General features: G+C 28.4%; 1 protein-coding gene across 3 annotated transcripts in view; it reads left to right on the forward strand.

The window, feature by feature from the left end:
- The window catches only part of LOC111632295 (nuclear speckle splicing regulatory protein 1-like), a 69,388-nt gene extending 51,234 nt beyond the window's left edge, over nucleotides 1–18,154 (forward strand). For 2 of the 3 annotated variants that reach the window (XM_023376691.1, XM_023376692.1), the window contains exons 4-5: nucleotides 6,209–6,331; nucleotides 17,715–18,154. In XM_023376691.1, coding sequence (XP_023232459.1) covers nucleotides 6,209–6,331; nucleotides 17,715–17,966 — 375 coding nt within the window. In that variant the 3' untranslated portion in view covers nucleotides 17,967–18,154. Of the gene's footprint in view, nucleotides 1–4,147; nucleotides 4,329–6,208; nucleotides 6,332–17,714 lie in introns of all 3 variants that reach the window. The other variant, XM_023376690.1, reaches the window with a different exon arrangement.
- Nucleotides 18,155–18,383: the final 229 nt, after the last annotated feature.

The following is an 18,383-nucleotide window of genomic DNA, read 5'->3' on the forward strand; positions in this document are numbered from 1 at the left end:
AAAGTAGTTGAAAGTGGCTTTCTATTTCGAATGTTTTGTTCGATTTTTTCGAATTTGTTCGAATTAAATTCGAACATAAAATTCGAATTGGTTCGATTATAGAACGATTGAAAACGTTTCAGAAACGTTGAAATTTGTTCGTTTGACTAAACGTAAAAATTCTCTAATTAGTCTGGAAACGGAGGACTTAATTCTTGCATTTTGTGAAAACGGGTAAGATTGGCTATAATGTAATTATCTTAATCTTCACTATCGTTACTTTTTGCCCAGCGAAGCGGGTCCTTGCAGCTAGATTCTAGATTTACTTAGAAAAACAGTCTTTTATACATATATATAAAACTATACTATTACATACAAATAAAAACCCAGCGAAGCGGGATCTTGCAGCTAGTTATATACCTTCTTGGCCCCCGAAATGTTTGGTGAAGAAAATATGGCCCGCGGGCTATGATAAGTTGGACAGCGCTGATATAATAAAATCACAATACAGAATAAAAATAAATACAGAACTGTGGTTCCCATGCATTTTGCAAAACCTACATTTCAGCTTTCACTGAACTTTTGCTTGCCCACCGCTGGTATGTACAGTAATGTAAAATGAGTCATCTAATACTAGATAAAGATCTTGAGACATATTTTGAAGATGTGTTAAGTGATGGTTATATTTCTAAAGTTGCATATGATGATTCAGATTCAAGCAATGATGAATTTAGTGCAAATACATTTGGAGGTTTGGATGAGGGCCTGAAGTAAGTACAGTAGAGCGTTGATTATCCGAATCAATTGGGGACTGGGGTTGTTCGGAAAATAGATTTTTTTGGATATCCGATTATGTACAAAAAATACATTATTAATATAGTGTATTAGTATATCCCAATAATAGTATATTAATATAGCCCATGTTTAAATTTTTCTCTGTTGCATGTCGCTTTGCATTGAATTTTTGTTGATATTAAGNTAAGATTATAGTAACATTATTTAATAAGTTTGAATGTAAAATTCAGTCATTTGGAATTTTGCATGGCCTGTAGTTTGGGAGTTTTTTTTAACTCTCTATTAAGAAGGTTTTTTTTCCATGCCCATTATGGATTTGACTAGGCAATCAATGAGGTTACTGGGTGATGAGAAATGAGACCCAATATATCTGAGACAGATAGTCCATGAAAAAGTGTTGGAGTTACTTGCAAAATTTAATTGAATTGTAAAATGTTTTCCCTTTGATTTTTTTTTGAATTTTGGCTTTTTTTAAGCCATTTGTTTACTTATTGAGATATTGTCCAGTAGATACATTGTGAACTCTACAGATGTTATAAAAGAATTTCTTGTTTTGTTGTGTTTATATAATTAATTTGTATAAGGTAATGTTACGTTTGTTAACATTTTTCAGAACTAGAAAACAAGTGAAGAAATTAACCTGGAATAGAACATTTCAATTTAACTTAGATTGCAAAAAATATTTTAGTTATAATAACAAAATACAATAAAATAACAATTTATTTATAAAATATGAAATTACAGTGACTGACTGACTGAATTATCTTGTTATAAGGAAAATACTCAAGATTTCCAAACTCATTTTTTCTTCTATATCTGTTTTTTCTGATTACTAGGAATTTTACTTAAAATGACTGTAAAACTGGCAATGGATATTCATAAATATTGCAGGATTTGTAAGACTTGAATATAATTTCAATAGTTATTTCTGAGAATTTTAAGAGAATACAAAAAAGAAGTAGAAAAGAAATAGGACAACTTGAGATTTTAGTTGTAGTGTTTCAATTTAAGTTAATTATGAATGATGTCACATTTAAGTATTTAACATTTATATTAGTATTTTAAAAGAAATTTAATCACTTTTAAGTTATGAATGAATAAGTGATTTTTTAAAATTTATGATCCATCTTCAAGTCATTTAATATTTAAATAATTTTACAATACATTACGAAATTCAATTGTAATAAATATAGAAATCAATTTTATATAAGACTAGCTTACCCGTCGCGCATTGCTGCGATCTCAGAAGAAACGAAATTCAAGCCAACTCGTTATAATAAAATTCAATTTACATTGTATAATTTTTATTGAAACTTATTATTATTATTCATTTTCATCGGGAAAACATTTCAAAGTGTTGTTTCATTTCTATTTATTTATTGGAGTGCTTGTGGATACACAATATTTTTTGTTTTTTTGTCTGGTGCGTACACGAATAAATCAGAAGGTTTTTTGACCCGTGAGCCAGCCACATACAGTTGTCCATGCGAGAAGCACGGATTCTCCAAATTTAGTTCACACACTTGCAGCAATTGTCAAAAGTGCGATATTTTTATATATTTTTTAAAAATCATTTATAATTTTAATTATTTAATTGCTTTTTCCTCTTTTCCTTGGCATGTTGTGAAATTTCTGATAGTTGGATAATAAACCGTTATATTGTAATTTGTCTTTTTAAATTATTTTGAGTCGATATTAAAATTTGGAAAAGGGGATTCCTAGATCGATAAAATATGCAAATTTCTTTTTACAGCTTCTGTTGTTGTTTGGGATTTAACAAAGTTTGAGCGAATACATAATTAGCAAAAAAAAAAAAAATTGAAATAAAGTGATTAAACAAAAATTATTACAAATATCGTAAATAACAGTTCACAAATGCATATATATAGATATTTTTTGAAGGGGGAAATGGTCTTTACAATTTGAAATCGATCGAACACACAGTGATCGAATGCTCGTATAAACGCGCGCCATCTATTCTAAGATAAATGTACTATGCCAGAAACCTTCGCGGGAGTATATTAAACAACTTCGCAAAGTTTCACGGCAATCGGATAAACGGTGTGGTAATGCATGAAGGACAGACACACATACATTCATTTTCATATATATAGATAACATTCCTGTAAAATTAGTATCAATAATTAACAATAAAATTTTTTAATGTATAATTTTGTAATTGCTGTAGACTACATCACATTACTTAGTTAAATAAAATACACACAACACATACAGTGGGTGATAGGTTAACGAACATAATTCACTCCAAGAATTTGTTTGTTAACCGATTATTGATTTACCATAGGTTTTAATGGAAATTTAATTAATTTGTTCTGGAGACCCCAAAAATAAAAAATATATACTTTGTTACTACGTTTATTTATATGTAATAATAAAAATCCATACATACACAGTCATGCATTTTTATTAGTCATGTTTTTTTTTTGTTCGAAAGGGTTAAAGAATCTGTCTAATGTCGATTGCTTTTCTCTCTTCTTCAGGATTTTTTGTAAGTAATTAATAGCATTGCAATTGTAGAAATCCCCAAGCCTCAACCTGGTTTGGATGCCATTCTAAGATTGTTGTTCTGACATCCTCCCACTTCTTCAGAGGATCTTTAATAACAGATATCGGCATTAATCCTGTTTTTCAGAAGAAAACATATCTCGTTGAGTTTTATTGGTGTTCTTCTGTCATTAGATCCGTTTCAGGTTCCATTATGAACTCTTCAATGTTCTTCATTTTTCAGATGTGATTTTTCTTATTTCTTTAGCTGCTTGAGTCTTCTCGATTATACAGTATTTTTTTAAATAAGATTGAACTGCGGCCTACTGTAGACCTGTTCACGCCATACTGCACACTCTCTACCTCTGCTATTATACTCTCACCTTTCGAACTGAAAAACAGACACAAACTTAACTAGTGCCTACCCGACAGTTTTACGAATACATAAAAGAATTGTTTTGTCAGAAAAATAAAAGGCTGGAAATTAGAAGGGAGAGTTTCAAAGTTTGGAGGAATACTATCTGATCGGTATATATCGGCTTGAGTGTTGATGTCGACATTTCTCATACTCGGAAAAGTTTCGAATTGTTGCCCAAAGACAAGGAAAGACCAATCGGTATTCATTATTTTACATTGCTTCTTTTTGTGTTTGTTCTGTGGGGTGTTTGTTATTTAAGTAGGTGTTTGTTGTTTGAACATAAAAATCTTTTGCAAAAGTGTTCATTAACCGATCACCCACTGTATATGAAAAATCTTTTATTAAAACTGTTCAGAAACTTTTAACAAATGATATATTATGTATTATGTATTTATTTATTTATGTAATAATTCANTTTGCTGAATGTTGCGTTCAAGGCATCAATAACTGGTTGACAGCAACTTTCCTACATCATAAGACAAAGATGGCGGCGAAGAAACAGTATGGTTTAATAATACCAAACAAAGTAAAGAAAACTATAGAGAAATCATCAGTATTTGATAATAGTGATGAAGAGTCTTTATATCCTGAACAAAAAGTAGACAGTTGGAAAAGTAAAGTAAAAAAGAAGGTAAGTTTTTACAATTTAAAATTTTGACAGTGCTTAAAATATTATCATAATAGTAAAATGAAAGTAAAGAAAAATCATAAAACTTGAATAACAGATTTATTCTACTCCTGTTATTTAAATAAGTTAAAATGTTTGAGTGCAAGGAAGACTAAGAAAATAAAAACTGTAAAAATCATTTTAATTTCCATTTCAAAAATAAATAAAACTTTTTCTTTTTTACTAAATAACATAATTTTATCAAAAAAATATCACATGAAGATAATATCATTGTTTTGATCACTTAGAATAGACACAATTCAATATTTTAATGAAATACTGTATATTAATTCAGTTTTTATATAATGGATAGGATATATATAAATATATTAGTGTTGGTTATTTAATTTTGTTTTAAAAATTTTTTAAATATTTATTGTTTTTTTTATTTTAATGTTTTTTAATTGAGATAAAGTGAAGTGCTTAATGACTTTTCTTCATTAATTTAAATTCATTTACTTGATATAATTGTTTAAATTTTTCTTGAAATTGAAAAGCCTCTAGGTTTATCAGAGATTATTTAGTAGATTATTCATTATTGATTTGTCAAGAGACATTTTGTTTTTACAAAAATATGAATATAAGAATTACATTTTTCAAAATAAATTGTAAAAAATGTATTTTATAATTCTTTTACTACTTTATAACTGTTTCAATTACTTTGTTTTGCTAAATTTGAAAATATCACATTTTGCTCTGATTGAAAATATATGATTGTTCTTTACTGGCTTCATTCAATAAGAAAAAACTGCTTGATTTAGATTAAAAATGTTTCATACCAAACAATTTTGGTAATCTCAGCTTATATAGAATGTTTAAAAAATTAAAATTTTTAATTTTAAAAAATAATTTTTAATAACTTTATTAATAAACATTTTATATAATTTAATTTACAAAATGAATATTTATCTTTCTACATTATTTATATTAATTTTTATACATAGTAGTGGAAAAGATCATGTTTGTTCTAATAAAAATAAAAATTTTCCATTTCAATATTATTATTTATAGAACCAATTACATTGAACATTCTTAAAATTGGAGGAACTGTTATAGTAAAAATTTAAGAACGGTTGCATCATTATCTACGTTGGACTCTGTATATTAATAGGTCTCATTATACAGAGGCAAACATAGACAATGATATAATAAAGAATTTAATAAGGCCATAGAGGCAAAAGAATTAATTCTTAAACCTGTTCATCGGACCCTACTAATGTTCAATTGTAGAAGCAAGTTTTTCTTGGACTAATGTTAATATTATATTAATGATAATGTGCTAAATCTTGTCTATTAATGAACATGAATGTTAAAGAGATTGTCTTTTTTTCTGAATGTGTTATTGTATAGATCACAATATATTGTAGATTAATTAATGGTTTTATATTTTAAATTGATATATTATAGTAGTGTTCATTAATTACTGATGATTTAAAACTTTGTATGTCAGTAATTTAAAGTTGTTTTGATTCATGAAATTTATTTATTAGCACTAAAGAAATCTGGCAGTCTAAATTCTATTTTGTATAGTAATTTTGCATGTGATGATAATAATTATTGTTTTGATTTTATGATATGCTTGTTATTGTAATTAGTTTATCTTAACCCAATAATTTTATTTTATGTAACTGAAATTTAACAGAATTATGTAAAATTACTGTACTTAAGTGCATTATGTATATTTTAGGTTTATAATCTAATCTAATAATGTTATAGTTGAATACTATTTTATAAAATGCAAAGTTTAGATTAAGATGTTTTTATGTAAAATAAAATTTAATTATTTAAACTATATAATAAAATAAGTTAATAATTATACTAATGTAATCATTGTATTTTTGCAGACACGTATGGAGATACAGAAAGTATTAAAAGAAGATCCTACTGTTTATGAATATGATAGTATTTATGATGATATGAAAAGGCAAGAAGCAGAAAAAAAAGAAATCATCATTAAGGATAGAAAAGTAATTTTGTTTTTCTAATTATAAAATAATTAAGTAATTTTTAATCTATGAAAGGTGTCCAGAAAATAAATAATTTTTGGTTATAAAAATGGAAATGAAAACAGTAATGATAAGAAAAAAGTTTTAGTAAGTAATCAATATAAGACCAGTTATTTTTCTAAATAGTCACCATTATGTAGAAAAATAACTAGTCTTGTACTGATTACTTATGTGTGCTGTGACAAGTGCTTAAATTATAATTTAAGCATTTGTGATAGCATGACACTAGTTTTTGGATTCCTTCATCATAGACTTTCAGTGCTACTTCTTTCAGCCAGTTAGCCATTAAATGCATAAGATTGCAGATATACAACAAATAGTTTAAGTTGCTAAAATGTTCCAAAGTACAGCATTGTAGATAGGCAACATTTCAGAGATTTCATTATTGTCAGTTTTGTGTGCTAGGAGGCACTTAATTACAGAATATTCTCGTTCATCCTGTTGAAAATTGGGTTTGTAGAAATGTTGATTATTGCCTCATTTTGTTTTGAAGTTCAATTAGTTTATATGAAGTTTTGATGAAAACCAAAATTATTTTCATAATCAGAAAGGTCAGTTTTGTAATGGTTTTATATAGTTTATATAAAAAACAAAATGATTGAGTTGATTTTTCATTTTTTGCAGTATTACAACATTGTGCATATCTAGTAGTTCTTAGCTTTAAAAAATTGAACAATTTGTCCTAGTATAACTTTTCTGTTAGGAGGATACATATACTAATTAATAAACTTAGTTACCATCTTTTAAAGTAGATTAATTATATTATATTACTATTTTAATGTAGCACTTTAAAATGTTTAGTAGATATTTCTAAGAATAGCTTATTTTTCATATGGTGCATACAAAGATATATTATTTTTATGTAAATTGCAGATTACCATGTATATTAATGCAAAATTTGAATTTTTTTAGATTCTTTTTTAAGGTTGAATTTATGGGGTCGACTATACTACTTTTGGTTGGCTGAAATTAAAACTAGAATCCAAAGTACTGAATCAGTTGTAGAAGTCCAACTGATGTCTATATGAATAAAAACAAAAACAAAATGAATTACAGTAATATTACTGATTTGGCATTTCTATAGAAAACAGGCTCCCTAAGTTGGGGTCTGTTTTCTATAGGAACACAAAATTTTAAAATTTGTATTCACATAAAAATAAAATAATCAAGACATTTCTTTAGAAGTAGAGATGTAGAAATTCATTTTTTAATAACACAAGGTATTCTTCCAGCTAGGAAGCAATGTAGTAATTTATCATGCCAATGGGATCAAAGTATGACTTTAAAAGTGATTTAAATTCTAATCAACTTATATATTTTAGATTTGATAGTAAAAGTTGCAGAAAAAAAGCAGTCCATCTTCTGTAACAGTTCTATTAAAAATATGAAACTGGAATTATAGAAATTTTTACATTTAATTTTCATATTTGTTTTCAATGAAAAAAAATGTTGGCAAATAAATGTTGACCTGTTTGCAAAATACTAGGGTCAACTTTTACACAAGGACAGTTAAAAATTCCAGATTTTTTGGCCAAAAATAAGAGGGTCGACTTTTACATGGGATCAACTATTAGTTGGGTATATACCATACATGTGCAAATGCGGCTTAGAGATCCGCATGTTGGCTCTTTTTGAGTTACATGCAGCTTTTGCTGAAAGTGTTAATTTCTGCTTTTTATTATTATTTTTACAATTTTATTTCCAGAATTTTGTAAAAATATGTTTATTTAAAAAATTCAATATTTGTTTTATATTATATAATAAAATCACAATACAGAATAAAAATAAATACAGAACTGTGGTTCCCATGCATTTTGCAAAACCTACATTTCAGCTTTCACTGAACTTTTGCTTGCCCACCGCTGGTATGTACAGTAATGTAAAATGAGTCATCTAATACTAGATAAAGATCTTGAGACATATTTTGAAGATGTGTTAAGTGATGGTTATATTTCTAAAGTTGCATATGATGATTCAGATTCAAGCAATGATGAATTTAGTGCAAATACATTTGGAGGTTTGGATGAGGGCCTGAAGTAAGTACAGTAGAGCGTTGATTATCCGAATCAATTGGGGACTGGGGTTGTTCGGAAAATAGATTTTTTTGGATATCCGATTATGTACAAAAAATACATTATTAATATAGTGTATTAGTATATCCCAATAATAGTATATTAATATAGCCCATGTTTAAATTTTTCTCTGTTGCATGTCGCTTTGCATTGAATTTTTGTTGATATTAAGCCTAACAAAAATTTTTATAATAATCGTGGCTATTGTATCGTTAAAAATTATTTCTTTATTTTGTAAAAACAAAATAAATATATCGAAAAATATAAGAACAAAAAAATTATACTTTTAGAAGTTAATCTAGTATCAAAAACATTTGATTCAGCATGACAGCCCAACTGGAACACTTTTGGTTGATTGATATTTCGGTTGATTGTCATTCGGATAATCAATGCTCTACTGTAATGCCAAAAGAAATATTAATAATGATGATAGAAATAAAGATATTGCAGAATGTAATTCTGGGAATGGCAGTGTGACTGATATTTTGACTAATGCTTTGTCATTGACTTAAGTATCACATACCTTAAGAGAGTAGAATGATGTAACTTAGTTTGGGGGGTAAATGTTTGATACTAAATGAATTTTTCAAAGGTTCTAAACTACATTCAAAGGTTCTGAAATTTTAGCTCTGGAAACACAATACAGATTTTTTTCATATTTCTTTACAGAAGAATTGATGGAAAAATTATTTTTAAAGAAACCTATACTTTTGCAAAAAAATATAAATTGTTTCATAAATATTAGTGCATTAGTATTTGAAAATTTTATTTGTATTATTATATTTATGTCAGTGTACTATTATTCTAATATAAGATGATACTGGTAAAGAAAATATGGATTTCAACATATTACAGAAACAATGTCTTTAAATCAGTTTTTGAAAAACTTAAAGAAGTTTTACATTTTAATAATAATGAAAAACATTTACCACAAGAGGAAACAAACCATGACTATTTTTATAAAATATGGCTTCTAATTGATCATTTGAATAATTGTTTTTCATTGGTTACTCTAAACTAGAGATCATCCGTCGACAAGCAAATACGTGCTACAAAAGTTTGTCTCTATACAAAGCGATACTTGCTAAATAAGCCACATAAATGGGGGATTTAAATTATTCGTATTGTCCACAATATGAATAATTTAAAGGTTTTGCTTATAAATTTGAAATTTATTTTGATAAACATTCATTTCTTAGGAAATGAAGTTGATTTAGGCACTACAGGTAATATGGTAACACACCTTTGTTGAATAATTCCTTGAAGCATTAACTGTATCATCTATTTTGACAATTTTTACACACCTATTCCATTAATCACATATTTGGTGGAGAAAGAAATACATTGCTTAGGAACAGTTTTGCAAAACTGGTTACCTAATTGTAAACTGCCAGATAAAAGTGCATTGATAAAACAGGTGGTTGTGGAATATTTGAAGAAAGAAAAATAGCAGGAGTAGAGCTATCAGCAACTATATGGTAGGCCAATATGGTAGTTAACATTTTGTCAACTTATGTTGGAGCAAACCGAATTACAATACTAGAAAGACATGATAAAAAGTGAAAAGATAAAGTATCAGTTGCTTGAATAGTTGTAAGCTTCTTGCCTCTAAAGCATTAATTTAATAATTGTCTCAATTAACCAGATGGTAGAGATATGAGGCTTATCAAACTGTAATGATACTGAAGTAATCTCAATCACATTGAGAAAAGACTTTTATTAGTGGAATATAAGTTTTTTGAAGTTCAAATTTTCATACAAAATAAATTTATACTTGTGTGATAATCTAATATTAGACACTATTTATTATATAAATTTTTTATATAGTATAGCAAGCAAATATTTATTGTGACATTGTCACAATGCTAGGCCACAATTTTTAATTTATTTAATTTAAAATATATGCTCTCTACCTCAAATTAGTAGTGTCTTGCCCCTGTACAGAATACTTTTGCTGTTAGCAATACAGTCATGCCAATCATCTATCGAACTGCTTTCAGGAGGAAATTTTTGAATTGAAATAACATGACTTTCAACTTGTATAGATAGATAGGGTGTTGTGCCCAAGCTTTCCATATCTGCTCTTGACTTACATCTAACTAACTCCATTCTTGAGATTAAAGAAGGATGGACAACATTGGCAATTTATAGGTTTAGAAGATTTACAAATTGCAACCTGTTAAAAAAAAATGTCATTTTGAAAAATTGTGCACAAACTGTTTCATTTAGATGTATGTTATACATTGTACCGAATTTGCACATTAATAGGCAAAAACGAATTGTTGCAAATTTGTAATAAAGTGCTTTTAAATATGAGTGATTTTTTTTTTGAAAAATGATTTTTTCTATATTCAGTTAAAAATAGTTTTTAGGTTGATTTTAAAAATCTGCGCATTTAAGGGCTAATCCTTAAATGCATAAATTTCATTTAAGGGTTAGCCCACTTCATTCATGTTGTTATTTATTTTAAAATGTTTGCTATCCCAAAACTCTTTCAGCTTAGGAAAGAGGTGAAAGTCACTGAGGCCATATTGGTACTGTATGGTGGGCAGTTGAAAATGTTTCTGCCAAATTTCTGAAACACAATTTGAGTTATTGCAGCAATGTGGTTTTTTTTTGCATTTTATTTTTCTTGGCTAAATGTTAAACACTCCATTTTCTCACACTTGCTTTGTTCATAATGTGATCACTATACACTTCCATGTTTTTCTTATTAATTTTTATAGGATGAACTTTCATCACATTTAGAAAATGAATAGCACTGCATTTAGTGGGCTTTTTGATTTTATACACATTTTAATTTTTGACAAAACAGTAGCAATAAGCCTGTCATTATTGAAACGCCATGTGCTCTAACCTAACACATTACAGAACAAATTGACTTTGAATTGATAGTCATCATTCACCTGCAGAGATTGCTAAGTACAAATGTTCTTTAATTTCTGGATGCCCCTTGTATTTTAAACATTAATATTTATTTTTTTGTAACTGTAATTATTTTTTGTATGTGGTTCCAAAAAGATGATTATATTTTCATATTCTGTTAAAAATATCTCATCAAAATACTCTTCAGTATTCTCTTCATTTTGCAATATTGAAATTGGAGTTAATTGTAATTGATTGCTGAAATAAATGACATTTCATTTACATTCAGTAGTAAATGTGAGAATTTTAATTTAGTAATTGAAAAGAAGTAATTATAAAATATATTTCAATATAGACTGTTAAGAAATGTATAAACATTCAGGATGGAATGTATTAGAAAATTATAAAACCTAAATCACAAAAAAATATGTAAGTCTTTTATATGTCCATTCACAATTATTTGAAATACAATTAAAATTAGTAGGGTGAACCTTTCTTTAGAGGGTCTTTTATGCAACATATATGCAAATTAATTAAAAGTTTGTAAAGCATTGCTACTTGTAAAAATAACAGTTTAATGACTTGCCTTAGATACAATTCATGAAAGCGTTTTGCTAGTAAGGATGAAGTCTGGTGTCATTACTAGTATTTGGTATGGGATGTATGGAAATGTCGCAGTTTGTCTTTTGTTCCTTTTGGACAATAAGAAAATAGAAATGTTATTCCTTATAGGTTTAGTGGTGTTGAGTAGTGATAATCATGGAAGAAGGACAATGATAGAAAATAGAAAAATTAAGAAACTTTGTATGTTTTCTTTTTTCAATCAACTAATAATATGAAGAATCACAGCAGCTTTAAGTGAAGTAATATTTAGTAAAATATATTAGAATATATCACATTAAGTATACAATAAAAATTATTTTCAATTAAATTGTAGAAATAAAGTTGTTTGATTTAAAATAGTCGTTTAAATTATATGTCAGATTCAAAAAATTTATCATAATATATCTTATAATTTTGAGTATATCATTATAAACATGTTAAAAACTTTAAAAATGTAATATGCAATTCACATTATCATCACTAACATGGTTCCCACTTACTGCTAGCAAATCATTTTTGTGAAGAAAACAATTTGACTAAAAAGAATGGAGCATGCATTTGTCAAATTAGAAAAGGATCTCCCATGGTTTTTCATCAGGTTTAAAGTACTATTAGTTTTGTTGGCATTTCAAATGCCTGCCTACTGAATTCAGTGTGTCAATGACCACTCTCTCTGTTTTTTCATAAGCTTGACATTAGTCTTTCATTGGTAAGGTGTGAATTATATCATTTTACAATGTTGAGGTGGTTCAAATTGGTAATTGTTGGAGGAGAAAACCATTTGTTGCTGCTACCAATATAACTCAAAGGAATTTAATCATGAACTTAATATTGTATCCTAAAGGCTAATATGTTTAGATGCTTCTGTTCTTGGGGTGAGAATGCCATTAAAATGATGTCATATTGCCACATGCAATAAATACTAGATACAATGTGGAAGAACTTAAATTTGCCTTAATGCATTTGAATAGACCTATGTTATAAATAAATTGCATTTAATGTGTAGGGCAGAAAATTGCTGATTTTAATATTTTCTGCTTTAGCAAAAAATTTTTCAAAATGCTTTCCATGTAATTATAACAAAAAAATTAATTAAGCTTATGCCTATTCATATACCATATTCAAAATTTAGAGAAATTTATCTGCATTCAAAAGAGAATACAGTGGTGCATTGGTGCTCAAATGTAATTCATTCCTTGAGGCTGGCTGTTTGTGTACCAAACAATTTTTTTCATAAGGAAGAATGTAAATTAGATTAATTTGTTTTAGACTCTTCAAAAATACATTTATAAAGTCATTTTAACCAGAATTTAACAAAAATTAAAGTTTTACAAGTTCAGCAAGTATAAGCTATTAAAAAAAAATACTCATAGGCAATGCAGAGTGGCAAAATAGACCTTGTTAATTTTATTTTGTGCACTTTTAACAGCGGGATTGCTTAATACAGATGTGTGACTTAATTACAACAATTCTGAGATTGTATTCTTTGTTTTGAAGGTTAGGTTAGGTTAGGTAGGCAAAGAGTGAAAATGGTTTTTTTATTTCTAGGATATTCATGAATATTTCTATTAGTTTTGAGAACTGATGTCTTCAATTTCCATGGATTGTATTTATTCTTATATAGGCATGTTTTACATAGAAAAATAAAATGAAAAAATTGATTATTTCTATCATCCCCACTGGATTTGTCCAACTCTTAATAAGTTTGCACAATCTTCATTATAATTACACAAAATACAATTACACTTAATTACACAATATCAGAATTGGGATAAGAGGCTTAACCCATTATCTTGTTAAAAATTGATAATTCAAAAGTAATACTAATGAATATTTTGTTGTAACACTTAGCAGGGTTTCAGTCTATTGACTCTTGTTTGAACTTGTAACCATAATTTGTAATCTAATAATATTTTTTGTTAATATTTTTGCATGTACTACGTAATATTGTTTAATATCTTGCACATTATATTATTATTGTAATTATAGTAACCAATTCATCTGCTTGCTTACTATTAAGGCAACTGCTTTTGATCTAACATATTTTCAAGGAATCTTTGGGGTGAGTTCAAAAGACTCAAAGCATAAAAGGACTCTCTATTTATTTATTTATTCTTGATTTTACAATTTTTTTTCCTTCATTAAAACATTGTTTGAAGTTAGTTTATTTATGGAATAATTATTTGATTTCAGAGTTATCTACATAGAATCAGACTTTATAAGTTGATAAGATATTGAATATTACTTCTGGACTCAGAAATTTTATCTTTTTAGATAACAGTTTAAAAGAATGGTACCTTTTTCTCTATTTGGTTCTTACCAGTTTATTTTTCAATCAGAAATCAGAGAACCCACAGCTATAAATTCTTGTCTAAAGACCTTCAACTTTCCTTTTGTAATATAAATGCATAACTAAATGCAGGGGGAAAAAATGAAAAGACAAAGATACTTTTGTCTTGAAGTTCTCATAGATAGAATATGTGCAGAAATTTCTGTGACAACTAACATTTTATCAAATTTATAATTAGCATGTAATCAGATTATTATATAAATGAAATAAGTTAAAAAATACAGTAGAACCTCGATTATTTGGACCTCTATTATTTGGATTTTCGATTATCCGGATTGTTAAAAATAAACAAAAATTTACGAATTTGCTGATTTGCACTTGGCGAATTACGATACTGTTTATATACATGATGGAATGCATAACTTTTTTGTTTCAACAACGTCTCATTCGGCACAGTGGCCGTAAACTCTTAAATATATTTTGTGTCGTAATAAAAATATAACTTGACATACGTATTTATAAATAATTTATATTCAAATTACATCATTTCTATGACCAAGGGCGGAGTAAGGCATGGGCAACGTGGGCCACCGTCTATGCATCGCGGTTTGAAGAGCCTCGCGTTTCGAAGGTTTATGCATTACTTAAAAGCTGTGAACGCAACGAAAAAATTTTACTCGTCAGAAAACGATAAATAGTTTGTCAAATTTTTATTCATAAAAATGCAGTTTCAACTGCTTTTTATTTTATAAAATCCGTCTTCTTGCGCCACCAGAGGGCCTTTTAAACAATAGGTAGTCTGTTAGCACTGGTCAGTAGTAGTACAAATTCAATACAAACGTTTGTTTCTTGAACATTTGATCACGATTTAAATACAGTATTTACTTTTAATATTACCGATATGCCGTCGAAAAGAAAACGTGTTGTATTATCATTAAAAGACAAATTAAAGTATTTGTTTCGATTATCCGGATTTTTCCTTATCCGGACTACCTTCATCCTCAATTAGTCCGGATAATCGAGGTTCTACTGTATATTAAAAACTGTTTAAAAATTTATTACAGTTTTGTTATGTTGCATTTTAATTCTTAGCTTATCTTTGAACTGCTACTGTTTCTAAAGGGATTGCTTTACACCTTACACTTTGAAAAACTTTGTTAAAGATATTGAATCAAAGAGGAACTGGAATTATATCAAAAGTGCAGATTACATTTGTTAACAGGGATTTTGTTAAACAATTATGACTGTTTCTTGATAATTCTGATGTGCTGATTACAAATCTCAATTTTTCTATTAGATTTTACTTATTTGTAACAGATAAAAATGCTTTATCTGTAATTATGCAGTAAATCACTTTGATTTATCAGAATCATTATTTAAATGACATGGAAACACTTCAAAAACACCTAATATATATGTTATAAAACTTCATAATGACTTAGTTTTGAAGCCTTTTTTTCTGTATATCCAGTCTGTCAGCTATAAATTAAAATGAAAAATTTTCATAGTAATATATTAAAACTGTTTTGAAAACTGTTTATTTTTAAATCTTATTTTTTCTGTATTTATAATAAATTACAGGTAACCTCTATATAACACGGGAGTTATGTTAAAAAAAATTGCCGTGTTATGCGAATCTGTGTTATATGAAACAAAGAACTAATGTGAAAAGGGGGGTTAGGTTCCAAAAATTAAAAATCATGCTGTTAAATTTTTAAAATTGAATTTGTTATTCATTTTTTATGGGTAAAATACTTATTTATTATATAAGTAAATATTTTATCAGAGGATTATTTATCCTATATGATGATCTCAGCATGAGCATCATCAACTGGTAACAGTTTTTGGGTGCTTTAGTTAATAGCAGTCGCTTTGTGTCTCCGCTACAACGGGAGTGCGCTGCTGTTTGTAGGCATTTAGGAACGATGGTGAAAGAAAGATGGCAGCGCCCGCACTATTGTAAGCTTGCTGACCTGGTGGAGATTGAGGACTTAAAATCCTACTACTCGGACTCCAGTGTAAGTTTGCCGACTTCTGGGGGGAATCGTTAATTCCGCGTCAGGATAATCTAGGGTCGTTTGCGCGTGGTTGTGGCGGAGGAGACTAGGATGACAAGAATCTCACAAAAACCCATTTATTTTAAACGTAAAAGTAAACTTGCACTAGGGTACAAAATGTTCTTTACACAATTGAAGGTTCAAAGTATTGAAGGTGTTTCTACTGTGGCTCAAAGGAAGGCCCCAGGGCAACGGCAGGTGTGGAGATTTGTTAGTCGGTGTCAGTGGCGTTCTGAGTCTGTAGTCACACATTATAAGTTGGGCACAACCGACAGAAAACTGCTTTTCCGCATGGACTACCCGGTGCAGGTGCACAGTTTTTCGGAAAGTAAATCTGTCCTTCCAGATCGAGGATTATATCAGTCTACGTTCTTGGTTTTGTTTTCTTCTGATTGGCTCCACGTCCCTTTCTTCTTGCTCCCCGATTGGTCTCTTGTCTGTCTCTAAGCAAAACACGATTCCTGTTCGAGTCACCAGAAAGATCCGCTTTGAAGAATCTAATTGACACCATCCGTTACTCTGGATACAAAATGTTGATGGAACTTTGAAACTTGCACTCATATTTTCCGCTATTGTTGTGTAGTCTGTGACGTTTTTGAAATTTAACGACACTACGCAATGTCCCTTTTCGTCATTAACCTTACCTCTTTTCAAAATTTCTGTTCTAATTATTTGCATATGAGCGATTTGTCAAAGGTCCATTTCTACTGCAGGTCGTTCGTTTACAATTATTAATCATTTATAATTATTGCGTTCTGTTTACATCAATAGTTTTCTTTTTCCTCTCGTTGTGGTTTTATATGACTAGAACAACTAATTCAATCTTTGATCGGTTTTAACAATAGATGATTTTTTTCTAGTTTCATTTTAATAAATTAATAATAATAAATGTTTAATTTCAACTCCTTTTTGGACCTCACACTATCGGTAGTATCGCAGTGGAGGAATTTATAATTTTAAAATATGAGCTTTTAGAAGCAAAAGCAGGGTTCCAATTATAAAATTTAACCATTAAATGGATTATTTGTTGAAATAGCATTCAAAGTAGCAATGAAAAAAATAGAATGCTTGCGCAGAGTTATGCTGAGGTATAAAAGAACGCATGCTTTATTACATTTCATGTTGAATGAGGGTTTCATCCAATTCCCGAACTGTGTTAGAGTGAGCCCGTGCTATAAAAGCACCGTGTTATACGGGGATGTGTCCCAATTCTCGAACCGTCTTAGAGTGAATTCGTGCTATAGAAGTGTTGTGTTATATGGGGGTTACCTGTATATAAAAATAAAGTTTGAACAATATTTAAATCATTATAATAAAATAAATTATTAATTGAATTGGAGGTATTTCTTATAATGTGTTTTATATTTTAATAGCCTAAATATATAGGATCATTAATGAAAGCTGCNTTTAAATTAAATTAATAATTTATTTTATTACGTTTTTTTATATTTTAATAGCCTAAATATATAGAAGGTTTAAAGAAAGCAGCTCAATTAAGAAGAAAAGAATATAATAAAAGAATACAAAAAAAAATTCAAAAAGAAAGACAAAAAGAAGGAAATCAATTTGAGGATAAAGAGGAATTTGTCACAAATTCCTATAAGAAATTTTTAAAAATGCAAGAAGAAGAAGAAGAATTAGAAGGTATAGTATTTATTTTAAAACCATTTAAAATTCATTTTATTTATATTTATTCATCTCGAACATAACTTGAAATGCTATCTTACATGTACAGTAGACCCCCCATAACACAGTAGATACGTTCCGTGTTATGTAAATTCCATGTCTTACAAGTCACTTAAATACATGAGCCAATCACAGCCTGGCACGTATGCAGTTTAGGGAGTACGGCTGTTTGAAAGGTTTTCTTCCATAAAATTAATCAATTCTAGACTAATTTGACTGAACATTTCCAAAACACGTATAATTTTTTGGGAATAATTCATATGAAGTATGCTATAAACAAAAATTGTAGGATTACTTACCAAGTGTGCACTGTTCGACACCATTGTTTAAGCTTATTTTCATTACGAGCAGCTTATCAAACGGCGGGCGCATGTTTTCTGATAAGTTATTTTTCTGCAAAAAATTTGCTGAACTTTGGTGACATCATTAATAAAAATATT

The sequence above is a fragment of the Centruroides sculpturatus genome, unplaced genomic scaffold (genome assembly GCF_000671375.1).
Source record: "Centruroides sculpturatus isolate CEXI.00-Female unplaced genomic scaffold, Cexi_2.0 scaffold543, whole genome shotgun sequence".
In the NCBI taxonomy this organism is placed as follows: domain Eukaryota; kingdom Metazoa; phylum Arthropoda; class Arachnida; order Scorpiones; family Buthidae; genus Centruroides; species Centruroides sculpturatus.